The sequence below is a fragment of the Schistocerca nitens genome, chromosome 11 (assembly GCF_023898315.1).
Source record: "Schistocerca nitens isolate TAMUIC-IGC-003100 chromosome 11, iqSchNite1.1, whole genome shotgun sequence".
Lineage (NCBI taxonomy): Eukaryota > Metazoa > Arthropoda > Insecta > Orthoptera > Acrididae > Schistocerca > Schistocerca nitens.
In genome coordinates this window covers 177216196-177237763 of record NC_064624.1, presented here as the reverse complement: position 1 = coordinate 177237763, position 21568 = coordinate 177216196, and the positions used below count along the sequence as shown (strand labels likewise).

Below are 21568 nucleotides of genomic sequence, written 5' to 3'. Positions count from 1 at the left end.
CTTCCGCGTTTGCTGTTGTCTATCTGTAGTTTCGTAGTTTATTTGGCAGACAGGATTTAAATGAGATAGCAGCAAACACGAAAGAATACATGGCAAAATGTTTATATTCTTATTATTCTTATGGTGAAGAGAATACTGCATGTGATTGACATTTCATCAGGTTCCTATTAGCAACCATCTCTTCTCACAGGTAGGAAAAAATTCAGATCGTGGAGTTGGCCATATTGACAAACATTCCAAACAGTTTTGCCAGTCGGATTTTCATAGTACATTGAAGTTCTGGTACATTCGAAGATGAACAATACGGAATTTGTATTTAACTTCGTTGGATAATGTATGAAAATATAGTGGTCGAAACTCGGGGCGGAGGAAAAAAGCTCGTCTTCAACCTTTTCTTTAATTTATTTACTGACGTAGAGGTTTTGGCGCCAGTATTTACCATTGTGCCTTCAAAGCATGCCTGTGTAGCGCTACATATATTCGACGGCAGAAGTTAGTTGTGGCGGCACCTACCAACATTTTTCAGAACTTCCGCTTGCTTTGCACTCGATTCTAAGCCGCAGGTGGTTTTTGGGATTACAAAAACCGGAAAAAGTGCGGCTTAGATTCGAGTAAATACGGTAACAATGATATAGACTCTTGCACAACTTCTGGGTTGGAGCCTAGATAACTCTGGACATAACTGTGATTATTCAGAGTGAGTACTGAAACGTTGTCAAACATAGCATTTCCTACTGATTTTCATCCACTGGCAGAATGTTAGTCTGAGCAGTCTGCCTGACGAAGATGAACTTAGACAGTACAGGTACATCGCATTGAGATGCAGTGTTCTCAAAACACTGCAGCTAATTCCAGGAATTGGTGTGGTAGGTGTCCTTGAGACACCTGAAGTGTTAGGCTGTTTCCAGCACCACATCTTAGAGAACAGCTGTAGTTTGTGCAGACCTACCCACTCCTGCAGCATGTGCAAAGCTGTCATATGTTGTGACCTTGTAAACATTATCAGGCTGCCTTCAAGTACAGTAAACTTCGCAGTATGTGTGCAGCATCATATGCATACATGAAATGCATATCCACATACTCACTTCTGTAATGTTCAACATTACCACAAACACCCTCACAGCAAACAGTTGTTGTGGATGACACTCTGACTGGGTACTGTACTGTCATATTTATTCTGTTTGTCTCAAAAATGTAAATAGACCACACTGGACTAGCATATGGTGTTTACACTGAATCATATCAGTGATGGCTGGTATCCAATGTGTTATCCTGCAAATGAATAGCTTGTGGATCTATGTTTACTGAGAACTGTTCCTTGTAATATAATTTAAACTGTATACATCTAAAATATTAGAATATGCCCTTTATGTACTCGGCTAAATGAGCTTGGTAAGTTATATGTAAGTTACTGCTGCTGTTTTTTGGGTATTCTTAATGTTCCAAAAATTGATTAGAACAACTTATGGTTCATTGTTTGCTTTATCTACTTAAATTACTTCCTATAGTGGATTAATTTTGCAAGATCCTGGCATGTAGTTGTCTCTAAATTGGTAATACTAAGTCAGTAGCAAACGTGCTTAGCTGATAAAACTTCATCTATTTGCTTAATATTGTTTGTGTGGCAGCATCAGCACTTCTAAAAAGTGCCATCTATTACCACATTTTTGGTAACAGAACCTACTGTAGCAATGTATGGGAATTGGAGGAAACATCAGTGTGTTAGCTATAGAGGCATACTCAAACAAAATGGAGGTGGGTGCCAGAGATAATTTTATCTCGATTCCCCCATGGTCTCACATTCTAAACTTTCATTAAATTTATTACACTGCAGTCAGCTTATTTGAAGTTTACTGTGATGTAATTTTCTCTCTTCACTCGTACTGCCCCTGTCGATCAATTGCCCTTTGTACGGTCGTAAGAGTCTGTTCGGGGCAACTCGTCAAGTTGAATTCGTTGCAGGCAAGGCGTGCGTGGGGCACCCCTGCGACGGGGAGTGTCGGGCGACCCCGGCAGGCCCACACTGCTACTGCGGGGCCGGCTACGAGCTCGGGCAGGACGGAAAGAGCTGCCACGACGTGGACGAGTGTCGGGTGCGGCCCCCGATCTGCTCGCAGGTCTGCGTCAACAGCCCGGGTGGCTTCTCGTGCAGCTGTGTCGGCGGCTTCGTGCTCCGCATCGATAGGACGTCCTGCAAGGCGACAGGTGTGTTAGCTGATTCCTACGTGTCACAGGTCTAGGAGTTAATGATTTTTCAGGCAGAAAACTCGCAGGTCCACATTTAAATACATTTGGAGGTGATTTGCATCAGATGTGTTAAATAACTTTTCATTGTGGTATTAAATTGTAATTTCCAGCCTTAAAATTTGTTTCCAGTAGAATTATTAGAACAGTCAATTCTAAAATTTCCAAGTGTGCCAGGCATACTTCTGGTATGCACAGCAATATTTAGAACTACTCAGAAAAGTATCTCTGTGCATGGTGCAGCGGCCTCTCCCAAAGATGAGGCTGGCTGATGGTATGTGTGCTGCAGGGCCTGCCATGGAGTACGTGTTGGTGACGGGACGTGGCCAGATCAGGAAGGTGTCGCAGTCTCTGACCAGTGTGGATGTATTGCACAAGCACCACTTCCTGAGGGTCACGGGTCTGGATGTCGATGCCAGGGCGTACACCGTCTGCTGGAGCACTCGTGAGTCTTTCCCGATCTGTTTCCCAGTCGTTCAAATAGAAGTTTGTTGTCGATACACAGAACTGCAATTTGAAGCATCAAATCATTGGTGTGACGACCATACACGTAGACTACCACCTCCAATAAGAGCTGATTTAATTAAAAATTTGCTAACTGATTTCACATGTTCAGAGCAAAGAAAGTGATGATTGACTCAGAAGGGGCTGGTCTGAATCTTGCTGACATTACTAGTATTTGCCCAGCATGGGTGGAGAGGTGTTAGCTTAAACTCGATCATCAGATCGTTTGCCAGTGTCATGTTCACATTAGACCTGCAAAGTTTCACAGCATGAAAGCACTTGTGGTCAGTCAGCTGATTACTTTTCCCATGCATTTGGCTATGGCCATACAGCCATTTGCTACTTAGAATTTTTTTATCATTGTACTATGTACTTTAATTGCTGTTGACAAAGAGTACAAATGATTAATATGTAGCACTAGAAGCTTAGGCCACAAACATTGAAGTGATTGAACAGCTTATTAAATACTAGGGCTCTTTTGGGTCAAGTGTGACCAGTTGGAAGAGGAACTTCTGCAAAAAGGGCCCACCCAGTTAGCCATGTGGTCTAACGTACTGCTTTCTGGGGAAGGCGTACTGGTCCCCGGCAAGTCTGCCTGGCGGATTAGTGTTAGGGTCCGGGTTGCCAGCCAGCCTGTGGATGGTTTTTAAAGGTGGTTTTCCATCTGCCTCCATGAATGTGGGCTGGTTCCCCTTATTCAGCCTTAGTTCAACTATGTTGGCGATTGCTGCGCAAACACTCCCCGTATGCATACACCGTAATTACTCTACCATACAAACATTTGGAGTTAGTCATCAGGTGTGAGACATTCCTGGGGGTCCACTGGGGGCTGAACTGAACAATAACTGTGTGTTTGGTGTGGGGTGGCAGTGAGGTGGGGGCTTGCTGTAGCCTGTGGTGGGGTTGTGAACCACTGACTCCAGAGACGAAGCCGGTCATTTCTAGGTCCTCAGTTCAATACAATAAAATACGTGGTACAGAACAAGACCCCCAGTCTGATTTTACTGGATAGATCAGTGGTGCTTTCAGTTCCTATCTGGAACATTGGGTTGGGAATTGGCAATGATTTAAGTGCATACATCTCATCATTCATAGAAATCCTGCTCCTATCTGTCAGTAAGACAATGAAACTTGCTTTAGGTGGCAGCTGGCCATAACCTACTCCTTTTAGTCTTGTTTAAATTCTATTGCATCTGCAACAGTAGCTTTTTGTTGAGCTTGCCACTTCTTGGTAAGGAAGTCTTGTTTAGTTTCACCCAAGTTCATTGTACATCTTGCTGTCTTTCATTATGAAATATCCCACTGTGCCCTGGAATCAAGAAATTTAATATTACTGCTTGCTTATTTATAACTGCTTCTTTATTAATATAATTCATGACCCTTGTTCCATTTGACTTTTTAATGCATGTCAGTAAGAGTGCAGAATTAGTATTACCACACTGCTCCTTGAGAAGAATCTGGTGTTTCACTGCTTCCCAAACTATAACTTCTATATAATAGTGTTTCAGTTGGGAACTATAAGAATGAATGTTGTATGCTGGAGACAGGTTTCACCCTCTGTCTTCTGGTCATACTACAGAAACAGGGCACCACAGTAAACTCTCACCAACTAGTCCTGCACACTCAACATATATGCATAACACGCAGCTAATACTTGGCAACAAAAGAGCTATTGTCTGCCAACAGGAGAAAAGCCTTTATTAGACAGCTGAGCAACCCTTTCGTATCTCAAAGTTGAAAAATGAGAAAACACATCTCACAGTAATGTCTCAATATTATTGCTGTCAATATTATTGCTGTCAATATTATTGCTGTCAATATTATTGCTGTCAATATTATTGCTGTCAATATTATTGCTGTCAATATTATTGCTGTCAATATTATTGCTGTCAATATTATTGCTGTCAATATTATTGCTGTCAATATTATTTATTCTACCTTTGTTACCAACCACTGTGTGGGCACAGGCTATGCAGTGAAGCAGTATCCCTTTATCTTCCACTTGTGAATAGAATGCAAAAACAGTTGAGATACCCTTCTGTTGACTAAAGTTCTGTGAGTTGCTGCAGAAACTAATTGGTTTCACGACTATTTTTGGATCATGGCCTCTGTTTCATCACTAAATCTCCACATGGTGGAAATTGTGCTGGGAGACTTATTACATGTTTGTCAAACATGTAATGCTACACATTTTGCAACAAATTGTCACTCTTATTTGAAAGCTTACTACCACATCCAATAAGCCAACTTGGTAAGAATTGCACACTCAAACTTTAGAACTTTTATGTCTAGTTCGTGTATGTCTGTCTGCCTTACACTGTATCTGTATTCACAGCTATTCTGGTAAGTTTAATTTCTGTAGCTGGACAGGCTGGTTGCCATTCTCACACCACAAAGCATGGAATACTGTAATTTCACCTTGTGAGCAGTGTCACTCAATAGGTTTCTGTGCAGAACTGGCTGTTCATGCTGTGTTCAGTACCTAGCAAAAATTTATATTTACTTTTGACTGCTTGTGATGGAAAAATGTTTTGAGGCACACATCTTAGTAGTCAGCCATTTTCACAAATGGCTGTCTTTAACAGGAAATATGCTCTATTACTACTGTTCATATTACATGCAATTAACAACTTGTATGCATTGTCTTGCGTAATGTGGCTTTGAAGCTGAGGTGCTGCTGCTAATTTTAAGTTCTGATTAACTTTGTGTGAACCTGTCTAAGGCACCAGCATTCCTCTACTCTTTTGCATCCTACATCAAAATTAACCACTTGAACACAATTTCTGCTGATAAAACTCCTTTGAGTTCGATCTCACATTGTCATGTTGGAACTCTTGAAATCTTAAACTTATTAGTGACAGATTTCTCAAGGTTGTAGAAAAACCTGCAAGCAATATGACTGTTTAGAAATATAAAATTCGGTGTGTAATCTGGGTTATTGAAAACAGGACTTCCTAGACAACATTAAAATGTGAAACAGAAGCAAATCTTCTAGGGTTGGAGCCCAAAAATTAAAACTGGAATGTTGTAAATATTTGTCCTGGTTGTGGGACTGAGACAAATGGAGTTTGTTTTGTGGTTATAAATGTCATAAAGTTGACTATCTGTGCTGGCTGTTGAGTTCCAGATTACTGATTTTCTTGCTAGCAGATTCGTCTTTTGCAGTGTTTTCAATGCTATAGCCTGAAATAAAGCTGGAATACTTCTAAATTCTGATACTGTCAAGTATTTCTTCGTTCAACACCAATCTATTCAACCTGCTTTATACACAAAATTTTCTCAAATTGTTAGTCTTATAATAACCACTATTTAGATAAAAAATGACAATGGGATTACATTTTGACCTTTAATCACCTGCATGTAATTAGAAAACCATTTCTCTGATAATGTGCTGATTGGTTAAATGTCAAGATTATCTATTTCTTAGGACTGAGTATAACTTGCCTTTTTTTTTTTTTTTTTTTTTTTTTTTTTTTTTTTTTTTTCCCCCTCTGCTGGTATTAAACCTCACAACTTAGGTTTATTCACACTGACTGTTTATACTCCGGAAACATTCAATGCTGTAAAAAATACTGATTCTTTGTAGAGCAGTATTTTTCCCTTTCCTCTTTTACACATGTAGTTGTTGAGATTGTACAAAAATGGCCCCCTCCTTATATCAAATTGTCATGTTTTAAAGAACTGATAAAGTAGATATTATAAAGAAATACTAATTTCTTCCCATATTTTTTGCACCTATCCTTTACTTCAATAAAGTATCCAGTTAGTTGATAAAAGCATTTGCATATATAGTAATAGTTCAGGATGTGAAAACTTAAGAACATATAAATTTTGTCAAAAGTTCTTCTGAGTCCTTAATTTTCAACAAATTACATTTACTGTTGCAAATTTTTGTAGCCAGTATTTGTGATTACTCACAATGTGCTTACATTACTTCACTACTGATACACATAAAGATTTAAAACAGTGCTAAAGAGCAGTAAAACTCCTTAATTTGCAGGGGAAACGGCAACAATTTACTGCCAGTCACTGAAGACCCACAACAGGACATACGTGGAGGGGGTAGGTAACCCGACAGAGGTGGCAGTAGACTGGATCACAAAGAACATCTACTACGTGAATGATGTGCCAGCTGGGCAAAGTGACATACAGGTGGGTGCAAGGGAGTGTGGAACTGATACCCAATGTAGTTAAAACTGCTGTTCAGTTGATTAATTGCCTCAGAGTAGTTCTCAAATTTGAGCTCCCACCATTGAGCTGTCGTAGTGTCGCATTGAAGCGTTGCTTCATTTTCAGTTCGTAGGTAGAGAAGTGGGTGTGGGTAATTCTGTAGCATATCTAGCAGCTCATTTAACTCCTTCCTGTTGCAGTGATCTCCACTGCAGCACTGTGTGAAATGAGTCAGATGACAAGTAGTTTCAGAAACGACATAGAAGTGGTTGCTGACTACGGTTTTCTCTTCCACAGGTGTGCCACCTGACAGAAAAGCTGTGTGCTGTTGTGGTGCCAGCTATAAGTGGCAGTAGGATTGGCAACATTGCAGTCGATCCACTTGCTGGGTGAGTATATGAGAACCAGTAAGTGTGCTCTCAGGCCTCACAATTTTGTACAATCAAGAAATTAGATTGTTTACCAATTTCACACTGGTAACAAAGAATTCATATTTGTTAGGAAAAGTTCATTTTCCTGTAGCTAACTTCAGGTGAATAGTTGGATATCAGTGTTAACCATCTTCTATAAAGTATGCTTTATTCTCCACGGTCTGTCCTATCTTCAGTGAGATCATTTTTTTTACCCTAATTACATGCTCTCAAGACCCACCCAAGTGCAAGAATGCTTTTTGCCCATTTATTGGAGTAGTCTTTACCCAGAGAGAGAGAGAGAGAGAGAGAGAGAGAGAGAGAGTGTGTGTGTGTGTGTGTGTGTGTGTGTGTGTGTGTGTGTGTACACGCGCGCATCTGCCATAGGGTAGTAGCATCCTACCCTTTCCATAATATTGTTGGTATTTCATCCTGGATATTCCATTGTTTCATTCTGATTTCAGTGTATGATTTAGTGAAGGATTTTGAGGGTTTTCAGGAGATTAATATTTTTGATGTTAGTATCTTGTTGGGAAAGAGGTTCCCATTAACAAATCTATTTAACAGACACTGCAGTAAGAGCCTGTTCATTGATGTGATGCAGACGCTTTGACTTGATCTTAAATTCAGGTAGTTTCTCTCGTGAAGTTGACCATGAACCAGTGAATATAAAAGTCAACAAATATCGAAGTTATTGCTTTGAATGTAGATTGCTGATTTGGGCTTTCTTTGATCTTAGTTTAGACTGGCACTTCATTGCTGGATCAAAATGGAAAAACAGATCAGTCACTTGTTAAGTCTTTCCAAGAAATTTGGAGCATTTTGCACAATGTTAAGTGTCGGTACACATTTTAACAAGCTCCTCTTTGTTAGATGGTATGAATTTTTGGCACAAGTTTTGTGCACATAATTTCCTCTTGGTAAATTGGTTATGTATAATTTTCCCTAAGCATTCTGTCAGTTGCTACAGTTCCAGCAATTGATTGAATGCTTTACTGATGGTCAGATAAAATAGGATTACCTGCTTTTTGATGAAGGGGATACTGAGTCTTCTCAGCCACATTTGAAACCCTTCAATCATGTAAAGGATAGTCTTTGGCATACACTTCTTTTAGTAAGATAGTTTTCAGTAGCAATTTTTTTCAAAGTTTCACACGGAATTAATGACAATTTCTCTGATATTACACATTTCTCTGGCAAAAGAAAATAACAGCTTTTACACAGAACAAAGATTGGTATAGCCAACACGCTCGCTTGCTCACCTTTACTTTGTTTAGACACAATATTAGGCAGGTACTAATTTTGTCACCCTTCTAAATAATCTTGTCATGTCAGAATGCTTGGTATTACATCCCATGCTAAAACCATGTTGCACACACAGTTCTCACTGTAACATGTGGCCAGTGCAGTTGATGCAAATGTGAGTTAAATATATATTGCACACTCTAAGCCTTTATAAGACACTTGTCAGAAATGTTAAACACCATTTGTCGCTAATCTGTAATGTTCAGCTGAGGGTCAACCCGTGACACTAAAAACTACCTCAGTAGGTAAAGACTCGTAACTGTCTCTGCCTGGACTCAGTGGGCTCAAAACTTGAACTTGGACTCTTATTCTTAGTGCTAGTGGTATGTCAGTAAATTTTACCTACTGTTTACCAGTGCAGGGTAAAAATATTTCATTGGATAAGGTATTGTGAACCCCCTTACAGATGCCACAACAGAGGTACTCAATGTTCCTGTGTTGACTGTTCCAGATATCTGTTTTGGACTGAAATGAGCACTTTAGTAGAAAAAGGAGAGGCCGGCAGCATCAAGAGGGCAGACCTCGCCGGAGGCGGCAGGACGGTTCTGGTGCAGTCGGGTCTGGGGTCGCTGAGTGGCCTAGCCTTGGACACAGTTCGGCGCACCGTCTACTGGGCGGACGCCTCCTTCCAGGTCGTAGAGTCGGCGACGTACGATGGCGAAGAGAGGACGGCCGTGTTCACGTCGGAGGTGAGGTTCCGACATGTTTCTCCAGACTGGACACTTCTCAAAGTAGTGCAGAGTGTTAAGCACATAGGGGACTGGCAGTAACAGGACGGTACAGCACGGTGGTATTATACCGAGAGTTCCACGTTACCCAGGTTAACGTGACCTAGTCCAAATGGTTAATCAAAAACAGACAATTCATTAAAAGTTTCTTCTAGAATCTATGTAAAAAAGGAAAAACATTAACTAGCACTCTTTTACATGGTACATTTCAAAGCCCACTACATAACTTGTGTTGCTTGTTGGAAACTGAAAATGTATTCACAATATACACCTAAAGTACACCGTATTTTACGTCATTGCTTTCAACTCGCTTGTGGGGAAATAATTGTCAAAAATTTACTGTTTACATGTTCTTTTTGCTGGAACAGCAAATATCTAGCACAAAGATAATGTTCAGGTTGTGTGTGTGTGTGTGTGTGTGTGTGTGTGTGTGTGTGTGTGTGTGTGTGTGTGTGTGTGTGTGTGTGTGTGTGTCCCTAAACCTTTTATTGTGGGCTATGAGAATGTAAAGCTACCTTTTTACTCTTCTTGGTAAAGAGATGTCAGCATTGTCTTTCTTTATTGTGTCGGCTGAAGGGAGAATTCAATTAATGTTTAATGTGGCGGAGCTTGTGCTGTTGCCCATCCCAGCTAAAGTGACACTTCAGCTCTAATTTAAAACACAGCATATAAGCACTATGCATTAAGACATGCTACACAGTTATCATTCAAATGACACGTGCACAGAATTCTTGCTTCTTGGGTACTACCATTAACCTTAATTGACACTAATTGCTCAAATCAAATATCCACATTCTCAGAATTGGGCCTGATTAGCTGGTTGCCAAAGAGCTCGTCCTAGTAGATTGTGCCCGCATCTCGTGGTCGTGTGGTAGCGTTCTCGCTTCCCACGCCCGGGTTCCCGGGTTTGATTCCCGGCGGGGTCAGGGATTTTCTCTGCCTCGTGATGGCTGGGTGTTGTGTGTGATGTCCTTAGGTTAGTTAGGTTTAAGTAGTTCTAACTTCTAGGGGACTGATGACCTCAGATGTTAAGTCCCATAGTGCTCAGAGCCATTTGAACCTAGTAGATTGTGTATAATTACGCTCGGTTGCCATTACGTGACAGGTGAGAGATCGGAGAAGTTTTGTTTAAATGACAATCTGAAACAGTGTTCATTCAATAACCATCATAGGTGCTATTCCCAAAAACCTGTGTAGCCACATGACTAGCTGCTGCCTTGGACACAGTACCTGTGTTCAGCTCCTGGTACCTTTGAGGTACAGATGTCTGCAATGAGGTCACTCAGCCTTCAGGCCAGATAAGCTGTTAAAATGCTGCAGCAGCAGTAACATAACTGATTCGTCTGATAGTGGCTGGAGGGATTAACATGCTGATTACATATCCTGGTCATAGATGCTTTCTTGTTCTGCATTAGACAGTAGTCACAGAACAGGCTTAAGGCCTGATCCCTGCGTGGTGGTACTGTTAAAGTACTTACAACACACATCAGTTATGTGAAACCTTAAATTTCCTAATTCCATTACTAAAGCATATGCATTCTCCACTTTTTCGACCCTTCTGTATTTCACAGGTAAAGAGACCCAAAAGACTGGTGCTGTTTGAGGACAAGCTGTACTGGTTGCCAGAGCATTCGGGCTTTCTGATGCAATGCAAGCTGTTCACAAAGGGACAGAGGTGTCGGAGCATCCACATAAACGTCTACGACGGAGACTACCTGACCGTCATGCAAGAGTCACGCCAGAGAGCTGGTGAGTACTATGGTGTGTACACGTAGATATCTGGGACAGGACCTTGGGGATATGGAAGGAGTTGGTGTATCTTAGTGATGCAAATTGCAGACATAATGTTTACTGTATAAACAATACTGTTTAATGCTATTAACAATGGGGTAAGGTTATGTTGCTACTCACCTCATTGAGAAGGTAGTCATAGACAGGTACAGTGAAAAATAAAGTTGGAGATATATGCATCCTGTGAGTAGCAATTATTTTGAAAGTATTTTCATTCCTGACTTGCTATTTGATTCTGTGCAATACTGTGTGCTTGTGCCAGATAAATCTAGCAAAGTGAACTGCAAAGCAAGCTTTGTATCCTCAAATAGGTTTGGTTTACATTTATTAGCTAAATATCAGGTACCCCAAAATTTTACTTAAAAGGCTTTCACACTATTCACCAGCAGACAGTGTTAATGTAACTCTTCAGGCTTTCCTGGCGATCTAATGACGGGTTGTCGGGTGTTCTGCCAGATATCAGCGTCGTACTGGCACGATATTTCGGTCACGTAGCTCGTGACCTTCATCAGGTGCGACCTGAGACTGCTCCTCGAGTGGACCTGGTCCAGTATTTATGCCTATGGCCTTCCCCCTCCACCAATGGCTGCAGGCACTTCCTCTGTAGTCCGCGCCCATTCCCTGCGACCTGGTGGAGCGTTGCTGCTCCGTTTTCCGTCCGCTGCGGTTCTAGGTGTTCCCTCTGCAGTCCGCGCCCACCAACCCCGCTCCTGGGGGTTTCATCTACGGTCTGGGGTACCGAGCGTTCCCCCTGTGGTCCGCGCCCGCTCACCACGACCTGTTGGAGCGTTGCCGCTCTGTTTTTCGTCCACTGCGGCTCTGGATGTTCCCTCTGCAGTCTGCGCCCACCAGTCCTCCTGGCAGGAGCACCAGACCGAAGATGGAACACCCAGAAGTGGGACTGGTGGGCGCGGACTGCAGAGGGAACACCTAGAACCGCAGCGGACGGAAAACGGAGCAGCAACGCTCCACCAGGTCGCAGGGAATGGGTGCGGACCACAGAGGAAGTGCCTGCAGCCGTTGGTGGAGGGGGAAGGCCATAGGCATAAATACTGGACCAGGTCCACTCGAGGAGCAGTCTCAGGTCGCACCTGATGAAGGTTACGAGCGAAGTGACCGAAATATCGTGCAAGTATGACGCTGATATCCAGCAGAACACCCGACAACCCAAGATGTCAGTGTTAATGTACTTCCACTTCAGTGCATCTGAGGTCAAAGTACTGACTTTAACAAAAGTGTGCAGCAAGAGTGCTTGCTAAGGTAACATCTTGTATAATTTTCACTCATTCTTATTACTCAAAACACACTCCCTAATGTCACAGGTGTCATGGAAGCTGATTAGCTACAATAGAACCTAAGCCATAGTCATGCACTTCAATTTTTAGTGGTTTAATAAACACCCAACTCAATGCAGCTAAAAAATTTGTTAGGAAGAAAGTCAGTGTAGAGTTTGTCAGTACTACTGAGTCCATGTTTGAAACAGTTTCACCAATGCAATGTGGACTTCCCTTACACACTTCTCGCAGACAGCCCAACACTTAATGCGTGCAGCACTCTCGTATTGTACAAAGTAGTAAAAGGCAAAGGGGGCAGATTGTGGCTGCTGTGGCCATAACCAATACTGCCCCACATGCTGCCGAGTTGAAGGTTGTACTGCTGCCACGGCTCTGTCACGTGGCCCGTGACACTTCAAAAGAGTGGTATATTCAGCACGTCTGTATTGGGTTCTCACATAAAAGTGCTTTTTCACGTACTTCACTATCTGGGGGTAAGATGAATTTCACTGCACCCTGTGATGAGTATGAGAGTCATGATGGATACTAGTAACAAATTTGATTCCTCAACTCGTGTAACTTTGCAGCCCTGCCTTTGTAAAATTGATTTGGGGGTTTCTGAAGACAGTAAAATTTCTACACGCATCATGACGTGCATTATGTCAGTGACATGACATGTTGAGAGAAGCTGCCACTTATCAAATATACAGGCCAGATCTTGCAAAAAGTGAAGGTTGGCACAACTGATGAATGTGAAGTGAAAACTAGGAAACAAAGCCCTGCACAGGTTAGTATCACCAATGCAAAAAGCCATACATCAAGAAAACACACTTATAGAACTTAGTACTATACAGAGCAACGCATAAGATAAAATGTTCAGGTTCCACATAGCACTGAACATCGACTGGAAAACAGTAATACAGGTTACAGAAAAGGCCGAGCAATCATTTGTGAGCACTTAAGTAATACTGTTTCTTTAGTGGTTCACCAAAGTGCACCAGGGGGCCGACCCATTGGGCTCGTAACTGGCATGTGAACTGCATGGATGTGTTTTCTGAATTAGTGTCATGGGTGAAGAAACATCTTCAGTACTAAGTGTCCATTTAAGATGGGCTGTGAAATTTACAGCCACAGAATTTCCGTATATAACATGCTTCTGTATCTGGGATATAGACCATACTGTGTATTCCAGTGCAAGAGTTTGTAACAGGTTGCTGGTAGATATTAGGAGGAACTGAAGATTCAGAAACAGTCTTGCTGACACCTGGTTTATTGTAATACTTAAGACTTGGTTACATTCTGTAACTGCAGTGTTTATGCGAAGTGTGACTTGGAGAACTATTACCTCTAACCCAATACTGTTTAGAGGATGTCAAATTACATGTTTCAGCTCTCTAGTTTCCAAACTTTTTTGGCTACCGGTTTCAGCAATTTACTGCAGTGATTTAACTGAAATTGATAGCCAAATAAAATAAGTTTGGAAACTGGATGGCTGAAAGGTGTTTGACCTCATGTATTGAACAGCAGTCTTGCAACCACATCTGAAAAAATGGACAGTCTGTTCGGAGGGTTAGACAGAAACTCATTAATAAGTGGCAGCAGTGGCTTCTTGAAAGTAGTTGTTCTGTCTTCTGATACACTCGAGCAAATACAAATTTTAGAAGCAGTTTTCATTGTTTGACCAGGTTAGTACTAATTATTGCATCTTGACCACAACAGAAATATTTGAGTGGTGATATAAAATACAGCTGTTCCTCCTTATGTTCCATATTTTAAGATACACAAAAGGAACAATAGCCTTTCTATAATTTTGTAAATGTTGTGTTCTTGTTTCATGTGTTCACCATCCTTGGATCTATATCATAAAAAGTACAGGGTGACAAACTATATGAAAAAAGGTGAAGTGCAAACTATAGTGTGTGCACACATTTCATTCAACATGTAAACATCACTACAAATATTTGGATTTAGGTCTACCAACATAGATGGTGATGTGGTGAAGACAGTCATTCTGCATGACCCACTGAAGTCAGAACATCGATGCTGTCGATGACCTCCTGAATAGCTGTATTCAGCTCAGCAATGGTTTTAGTGTTAAACCTGTCTTTAGCATAGCCCTGCAAAACAAGTCACGTGTGTTTAGATCCACAGAGTATAAAGGCCCATGCCAATGGCCTCTTGGTCCCCCACCCCCTTCCCCAAGCCAGAATGGTGTCCCCAAGTGCTCCACATCTTGTTGAAGTCAGGGTCACTTTGGATAATGGGACGAAATCGTCCTAAACCTTCATGTACCTTTCAGTAGCCACAGTACCATCAAGGAATAGTGCACCTATTCTGTGACTTGGCATTGCACACCACACCCATTCAGGATGAAGAAACTTGTCAATAATGAAATGCAGATTCAGTACACCCAAATCCATGCAGATGAAGGTGGGATTCATCACTAAACCATATTAACATTGAAATCCTATTAGTCAATTCAGTGGACAATAGTGTTAGTGAAATAAAACTGCTGTTCCAAGACCATGGGGCTTAATGACTACTGCATATGAATTTTGTATGGGAAGAGATGCAGGTCTTCAACAATAATTTCTTGCAATGTCTTCTGATTCCCACCTGTTGTAAAGCTTGTCCGATTTCCTGGGGCTGATTAACACAGCACATCTTCTTGGTCTTTACAGGCATGTTAACCCTCTCTTCGGATGACTGGCATTGTTGTCATGAACACTCCCTGTTTTCTAACTTGTGAATCAAATTCTTGATAGCATACCTGGACCGGTTGTCTTCGATGTGAACTGTTGCAAACTTCCTTAGAGCTGTAGTTCGGCTGTTATTGCTCCCATAGTAGGCCTTAAAGTGCTATACACAAGGCATGCCGTACCGTGACCTTTTCACGTGCAAATAGCTGATGACACTTGCACGGGTGCATAATAATTCCCATCGTGTCCTGCGGCCAAATGTGCAGTTTGAATGTCTGGCACAAACTGTTTAGAAGTTACAAAGATTTTATTTTGTGTAGTTTAACCCTGAACTGCCCGAATTTTTAAAAATTGGATATTTAAATTTATTTTCAATTTTTTGACTTCTTGTGCATCTAAGTGCATATAAGCTATTGTTTGACTTTTCTTAGTTTGTCTGTAACATAACGTGTCCATATGGACACGCTAGACACTCAGATGCATATTTGAAATATTTTCTGTGATATTGAAATACATTTGAAGATATGTTTTGTTAATCAGATTAGTAAAAGTAAGGCAAAATTTGAACAAAAAAATTCTTACAAACCAATTTATAACACCATACACAAAATAATTAACAATCATTTGTTTTACTGACTTCCATGGTACATTTCAAAGCATTCTAGAAACAGTCATACATCTCATTTCCCACATTGAGTGAACAGCTGATTTCTGTTTGCAGTACAAACCTACACATCTTCTGTTTTCTTGATATAGTGCTTTATACCATATCTGATATCACTTGGAACACGTGATTTGTATCCACACATGGGACTGACAGATGGCCTGCCTGCTCCTTTTACGGGATTCATATATCTTTTTAGGTAAACTTGTACAATTTCTCTTCTGAATTCAGGTTAGGTAGTCCTAGCTCCCGTTCCTTTCTTCAGCTGCCACGCTTTATGTACAGAAGTCAGTCACCCAAGAAAGTAAAGCCCAGTACCACTTCTTGTTTCGAATGTTTATCCTGCACATGGCACTGGTTTCATCCATCCTATCCACTCCTCCCATGTGTGTATTATAGGCTGTGATAATTTGTACTTGAACTGTCTTCTCCTTTGCAGAATATCTTTACAAATGATACAGGTTCAACTCCTTCACAAGTAGAAGCTCCAGTAATCACTGAATTGTCCACCCATTTTGTGATTATAACACCATCATCCTTGCAAAGTGAAGATTCAAAATACCCCCTTTCCTTTTTAACTAGTGCTTTCTTTGAGGAAATTGGGCACGATTTGCGAATCGTTTTCTCTGATGGTGCCTGTTGCTCCATAGCCCTTTTCTCTCGGGTATGACAGAACAGAAAAGTCTGTAAATAGGTTGTCAAAGAAAGTGGAATGGCAGTAGCTTTACATTCAGTGTGAAATCACCTGAACGAGTGGGGCAGTAGCCTTAACAAACTGTGCTTAATATACTGTATTTGGATTGGGTGACCTTCCTTGATAAAAGGAAAAATTTACCAGATATCCAGAAGTTGTGCCTAAACACCATGATTTATATCCAAATTGTATCGGTTTCCCCCTGATAAATTGCTCGAAAGTGTGTGTCCCAAAATATTTTATTTGTTCCTCAGCAACATCTGTCTTACAATGAATCAAACAGCTTATTACATTTGTCTCTTACTGTTTCAATAAAGGATCTAATTTTCCACATCTTGTCCTTTTCATCAAATTTGTTATTGTCTTTACAGTGCAGAAATCTAAGAATTCATTCAAAACCATTTCTCCTCATGGCATTGCTTACAAATTGTTTAGTGTCTAAATTGGAATCCCAGTATAACCTCTTATTAGGGGGAGAGTTATAACTACTTAGAATGCGGATCCCCAGAAAACACCTCTTTCATTCACAAGTTACATTAGGATTTGAAAAGTGTGTAGTTGTTTGACTCGTCAACTAGGAATTGTATCAGATCGTCGCCAAAGAATAATGTGAAACTTTCCATTGCAGACTTAACAGCATATGTGTCAAAGCATGGATCAGGAAAAGACTTAGTTTGAAATTAGTGCACCATGACCCAGGTTTTTTGCTTATTTCTGTTCCTGTAATCTATATGTCTGTCTTATTTCAGCTTCAGCCCAGAGTTGTCTAGGATTGAGATGATCTGCTATTCCTCCTTAATCACCACTACCACCCGAATCCTCAATCAGGATGTCTAAAACATCCTGCACAGTCAAACCAGGCTGTAAAGATTCTGCCAGACATCTGTTATGACATGAAAAGAGAAAAGAAACGAAATCATTTTTGACCTTGCAACTGCCCAACGTGTCCATATGGACACGGCTGAAATAATCACTTCATAAACAGAGAGTGAATTGATGGATAACAACTTTTCTCAAATAAAAATCTCTCTAAACATATTTAGATATACTGCAAACAGTTTCACATGCCAGAATGAAGTTCTTTACGAAACATTACTTACTTTACATAAACATGCTCCATTACGGATGTCAAGCACTCCCTGAAATACAGGCTGTCACAATTAGTGTAAATGGTAACAATGAAGTGCTAACACAATGTACGTAAAATTCAAACCCTCCCTGAAAACAATGTGACCACAAACACTAAAAGTAATTGTAAGCCAACAATAAAGTAAAACAAATCTAGTCAACAATTGTGTCCATATTAACATGATGGGAAGTTAGGAGTTAATAAGTCATTCTGTAAATCTAAAATATGTAATGTGCCAATACAAATATAGAAATGCTAACTGCCATTGTGACTTGCAGGTGTAAACCCCTGTGAGTATCACCGCTGCTCCCACATGTGCGCAATAACTCCTCGAGGGGCCAAGTGCTTGTGTGCCGACGGGCAGATCGTAGGTGAAAACATCCGCTGCAAGAATGAGGTAAGGTTTCTGCAGCAGGCTCTCTCGAAACACAGTAGTGTCGAGCAATTGGGACTGATGTGTTTCACAGCACATTGGTAATAACTACAGTCCTGAAATAATAAGAGACAGACCTGCTAGTCCACTATGTAGGCTGGTTGATATTGGCAGTACTAGATACAAGCAAAACACAACCATTGCTGGTTCTAGTGTGTTGTCTGCCCTAGGATGTATACCAGATTCCCTTCAGTTCTCGGGAACAATTTACTTTCAGCTCTTGATGTTGCCTGGCACTACTGCAAGTATTTAGCTTCTAAATATTTACCATCCTGCTGGTGCCTCGTCTCTTAAATTTATTAGCAGAAATGGGACATCACTGAGAACTTCAAATGCTTGCAGGGTGCGAAGGTCTCGGAGCCAAGGTTCGTCCTCCCGGGAATTGTGGATGGTTTGAGAACAGCTATAGTTGCTGACCAGCCGAGCAGTGTGTCTGAGGGGACGAACACCACCTCTGTGGTGTTAGCACTTGTGATCGTGTTGGTGGTGGTGTGCCTGGCAGCTGCTGTTTACTACATATACAAGAGGCAGCTGGTCACATTCAGGGACTTGGACTTCAGGTATGTAAAATGTTGGGAGCTTGCTGTGTGTGTGTGTGTGTGTGTGTGTGTGTGTGTAGCAAAACTGTGCTGCTTAAATTTATCCCAGTCCAAACAATACAAATTGTGCTGTTGAAGTGCTTTTATGTAACCTTTCAAGGTCTTTGATTGCATAGTAGTGATATAAGCATATACTTGTTGCAAAATACACGGGTGGGTAAGGTTTGTTTGTCTTAATACAAAAGCAGGACCTAGACCTGTATTTGTCTTAGTGGAGTGCTATCGCCTTCGTAAATCTCAATCCGTCGTCATCCCCGAGTCCAGCAGGCTTAAGTTTCTTGTTGACTTACTGTTTCACTGTAAGATGACCCAAAAAGGATATATGGACTAAAAGTTGATTCCTTGGCAACTTCAGCCATTGACTTCTAACGGCATCAATGACCAGTTGCACTTTACACAGCTTGTTTACTTGAGCTCCCTCTGGAGATAATTCAGTATCGACAAAATAAATGTTTTGTCTGATTGAGGGAAACTTATCTAGACAGGCACTCCCTTACAGGTGATAGGACAGAAGATTTGCCCAATATACCAGTAATATGGGATCAGGATACACCCCATTACTAAGTTCATGCCAAAAACTTTAATTCCACAGCAGTGGTGTTTATGGACTTCCCGTCTTCCTTACACGTACAAATAAAATGATCACAAAAGTAAGCAGCCAAATTTATAAATGTCCAAAATTGGTTTAATCTAAATGGAATTTATGCAGTTAGTTTGGGCATGTTCTGACAGGGAATGATTTGACACTAGTTTGAATTGAGGTCTTTCGAAGTATGATGTGGTTTGGATGCAAACTTCTGATTGTGGAACAGAAGCGTCCTGCTTATAGTTGCAACAGGTAATTTGTTGTACCATCTTATCAATCACATGCTTCAGAATTCACTGTCATCCAAGACGCTGCACAATGATTGACTTAGCTGAAAATGGTTACCGTCGCTGGAGAAGACACTTAAATTGGAATCCTCCAAAATACTTCTTAATCAGTTAACCTTAAAGACAAAAGGATGTTTCCTTTGTATATAAAATCCAAAGGAGTACTATTCGTTTGTAGAGTTTAGGCCAAATATCTACTGTACTGAGGTTAGTGTCAAAGCTTGGAATCATTAATGCCGGAGACACAAGATCGTGCTACTCTAATGATAAAGGATTATAAATCCAGCTGGCACTTCACGCACTTGTTTAGACACCATACATACATTAAGTGAAATTTTCTCAGTCTAAAATGTTACCTTAAATTAATGAAATGGGGGGGGGGGAAATAGATTCGGCTTACCTCGGAGACGCACGGCTCCTTCTCGCTGAAGCCTAAAACCATCTGCTGCCCTCTGGTGGTTACATTATGAAACAAAACAGCTACAAAACCCAAGCCAGGAGCCCACAGTCATTGCAGTGTGGAGGATGCAGAAAAGTGATGCATTTGAGGTACAGCAAATTTAAAACTGGACCCACACTATTGTGGGCACTAGGGTGGAAAGGGTCACAGATACATGTTAAAACTTAGTTTTGGGTTCAATAACTAAAAACTTAAATCTCTTACTTACAAACACGATGCAGACAAAGATAATTTATACCTCAAAGGAATTCTTTAATGTTTAAAGAACTTGTTTGATACCCTTACACAGTAGAACTTGAGCGTCACGCATGATTTATTACTTCATTCACAACATACTTTGCAGACAGTATCTATATATACTCCTGAATGTGCTTGCAGAACTACATAATTTGTTTACAAGTTTTGATGTTGACTTTTCACTAGTTCTTGAGTAAATGTGAAACTAACAAAAGCAATGTAATTAGGACTTGGTTATAAACCATAAAGGTTTTATGTGCCTAATGTAAAATATTTCACACATAAACTCACTTTTAATCCTATTTGAAGCTAATTTATACATGGGCATCAAATTCCTTAAAGAATTAAGAGTGGTGGGTGGGTGGGGGTTGGTGGTGGGCAGTTCACTGATACGACTTGAACAGTAAAGATTGCAGCACTGACTCTTTGGGACACCACACTTCACCATTGATGGTACTTATTTTAATAAATAATCCTAGCTTATCTGTACCAAATTTGTGTAACCTGAAGCCTCCCTTGTATCACTAAGAAACGTCAAATGTGTGTGTGTGTGTGTGTGTGTGTTGCAAGATAATTTTAATTTTAAGTAGTTGGCACATGACCTGCCTTTCCTGAATCCTGCCTGGTACAAATGTCTTAAGTGAGCCTTTCTTTTATATTTTGTATGGATATAAATTTCTTCTGTTGACCTCATCCTAAACATGTATAAAAGCAGTTTGGAACTGAGATGACTTTAAACTTAACTTAAAGGTAAATTTTTCATTCAAAAATTGTCAGTTGGTTAAGAAACCATTTTTGGTTGATACACATCACTGTAATTCTTTTTCAGGATACGCTTCCAGAAATCTGGATTTACTGCTAGCAGGCAGCCTAAATCTTCAAAAAGTGCCAGAGCTTCTGGTTCTGCTGAACAAGAGTTTGTTAATCTAGTAGAGGAAGAATTCATCTCAAATGGTGCAGGTCAAGAGTGAATGTGTGATATTGCTATTTCAAAGTTAGTTGAAAAATGTGCATTTGTTTAACATGATCTCTCAATGTTTTGGTTTTCTGCTTTGTTAAAACCCTACAGACCTCTGTAAATGAGCATTTGTGAAAATATTGTAACTAAAGCAAAATAAAAAGTTTGCAATAAACAAAAGGGATAAAGATCTGAATTTATTTTCAGTAAATACTTTCTTCCCAGTACTAAGACATGATTAATACATCTGAGCTTTCCATTTTTGGAAAAATAAAATATGAAAATTTGTAACTGTCAGCTATAACATTATTACATGAAATTCATAAATTGTCAAAATACTTGTATGGAAGACTCTGGAAGTTTTTGGTTACTTTGAAATTTTCTTCTAAAACCCCA

At 40.5% G+C, this 21568-nt stretch overlaps 1 protein-coding gene across 1 annotated transcript in view; it reads left to right on the top strand.

The window, feature by feature from the left end:
- Positions 1-21568, top strand: part of LOC126212751 (vitellogenin receptor-like) — a 175219-nt gene that overhangs the window by 123343 nt on the left and 30308 nt on the right. Inside the window, exons 27-35 of the mRNA XM_049940159.1 lie at positions 1963-2205; positions 2534-2689; positions 6749-6900; positions 7216-7307; positions 9085-9322; positions 10933-11110; positions 17891-18009; positions 18388-18605; positions 21044-21174. Of these exons, the coding sequence (XP_049796116.1) occupies positions 1963-2205; positions 2534-2689; positions 6749-6900; positions 7216-7307; positions 9085-9322; positions 10933-11110; positions 17891-18009; positions 18388-18605; positions 21044-21174 (1527 nt within the window). The remainder of the gene's footprint in view (positions 1-1962; positions 2206-2533; positions 2690-6748; positions 6901-7215; positions 7308-9084; positions 9323-10932; positions 11111-17890; positions 18010-18387; positions 18606-21043; positions 21175-21568) is intronic.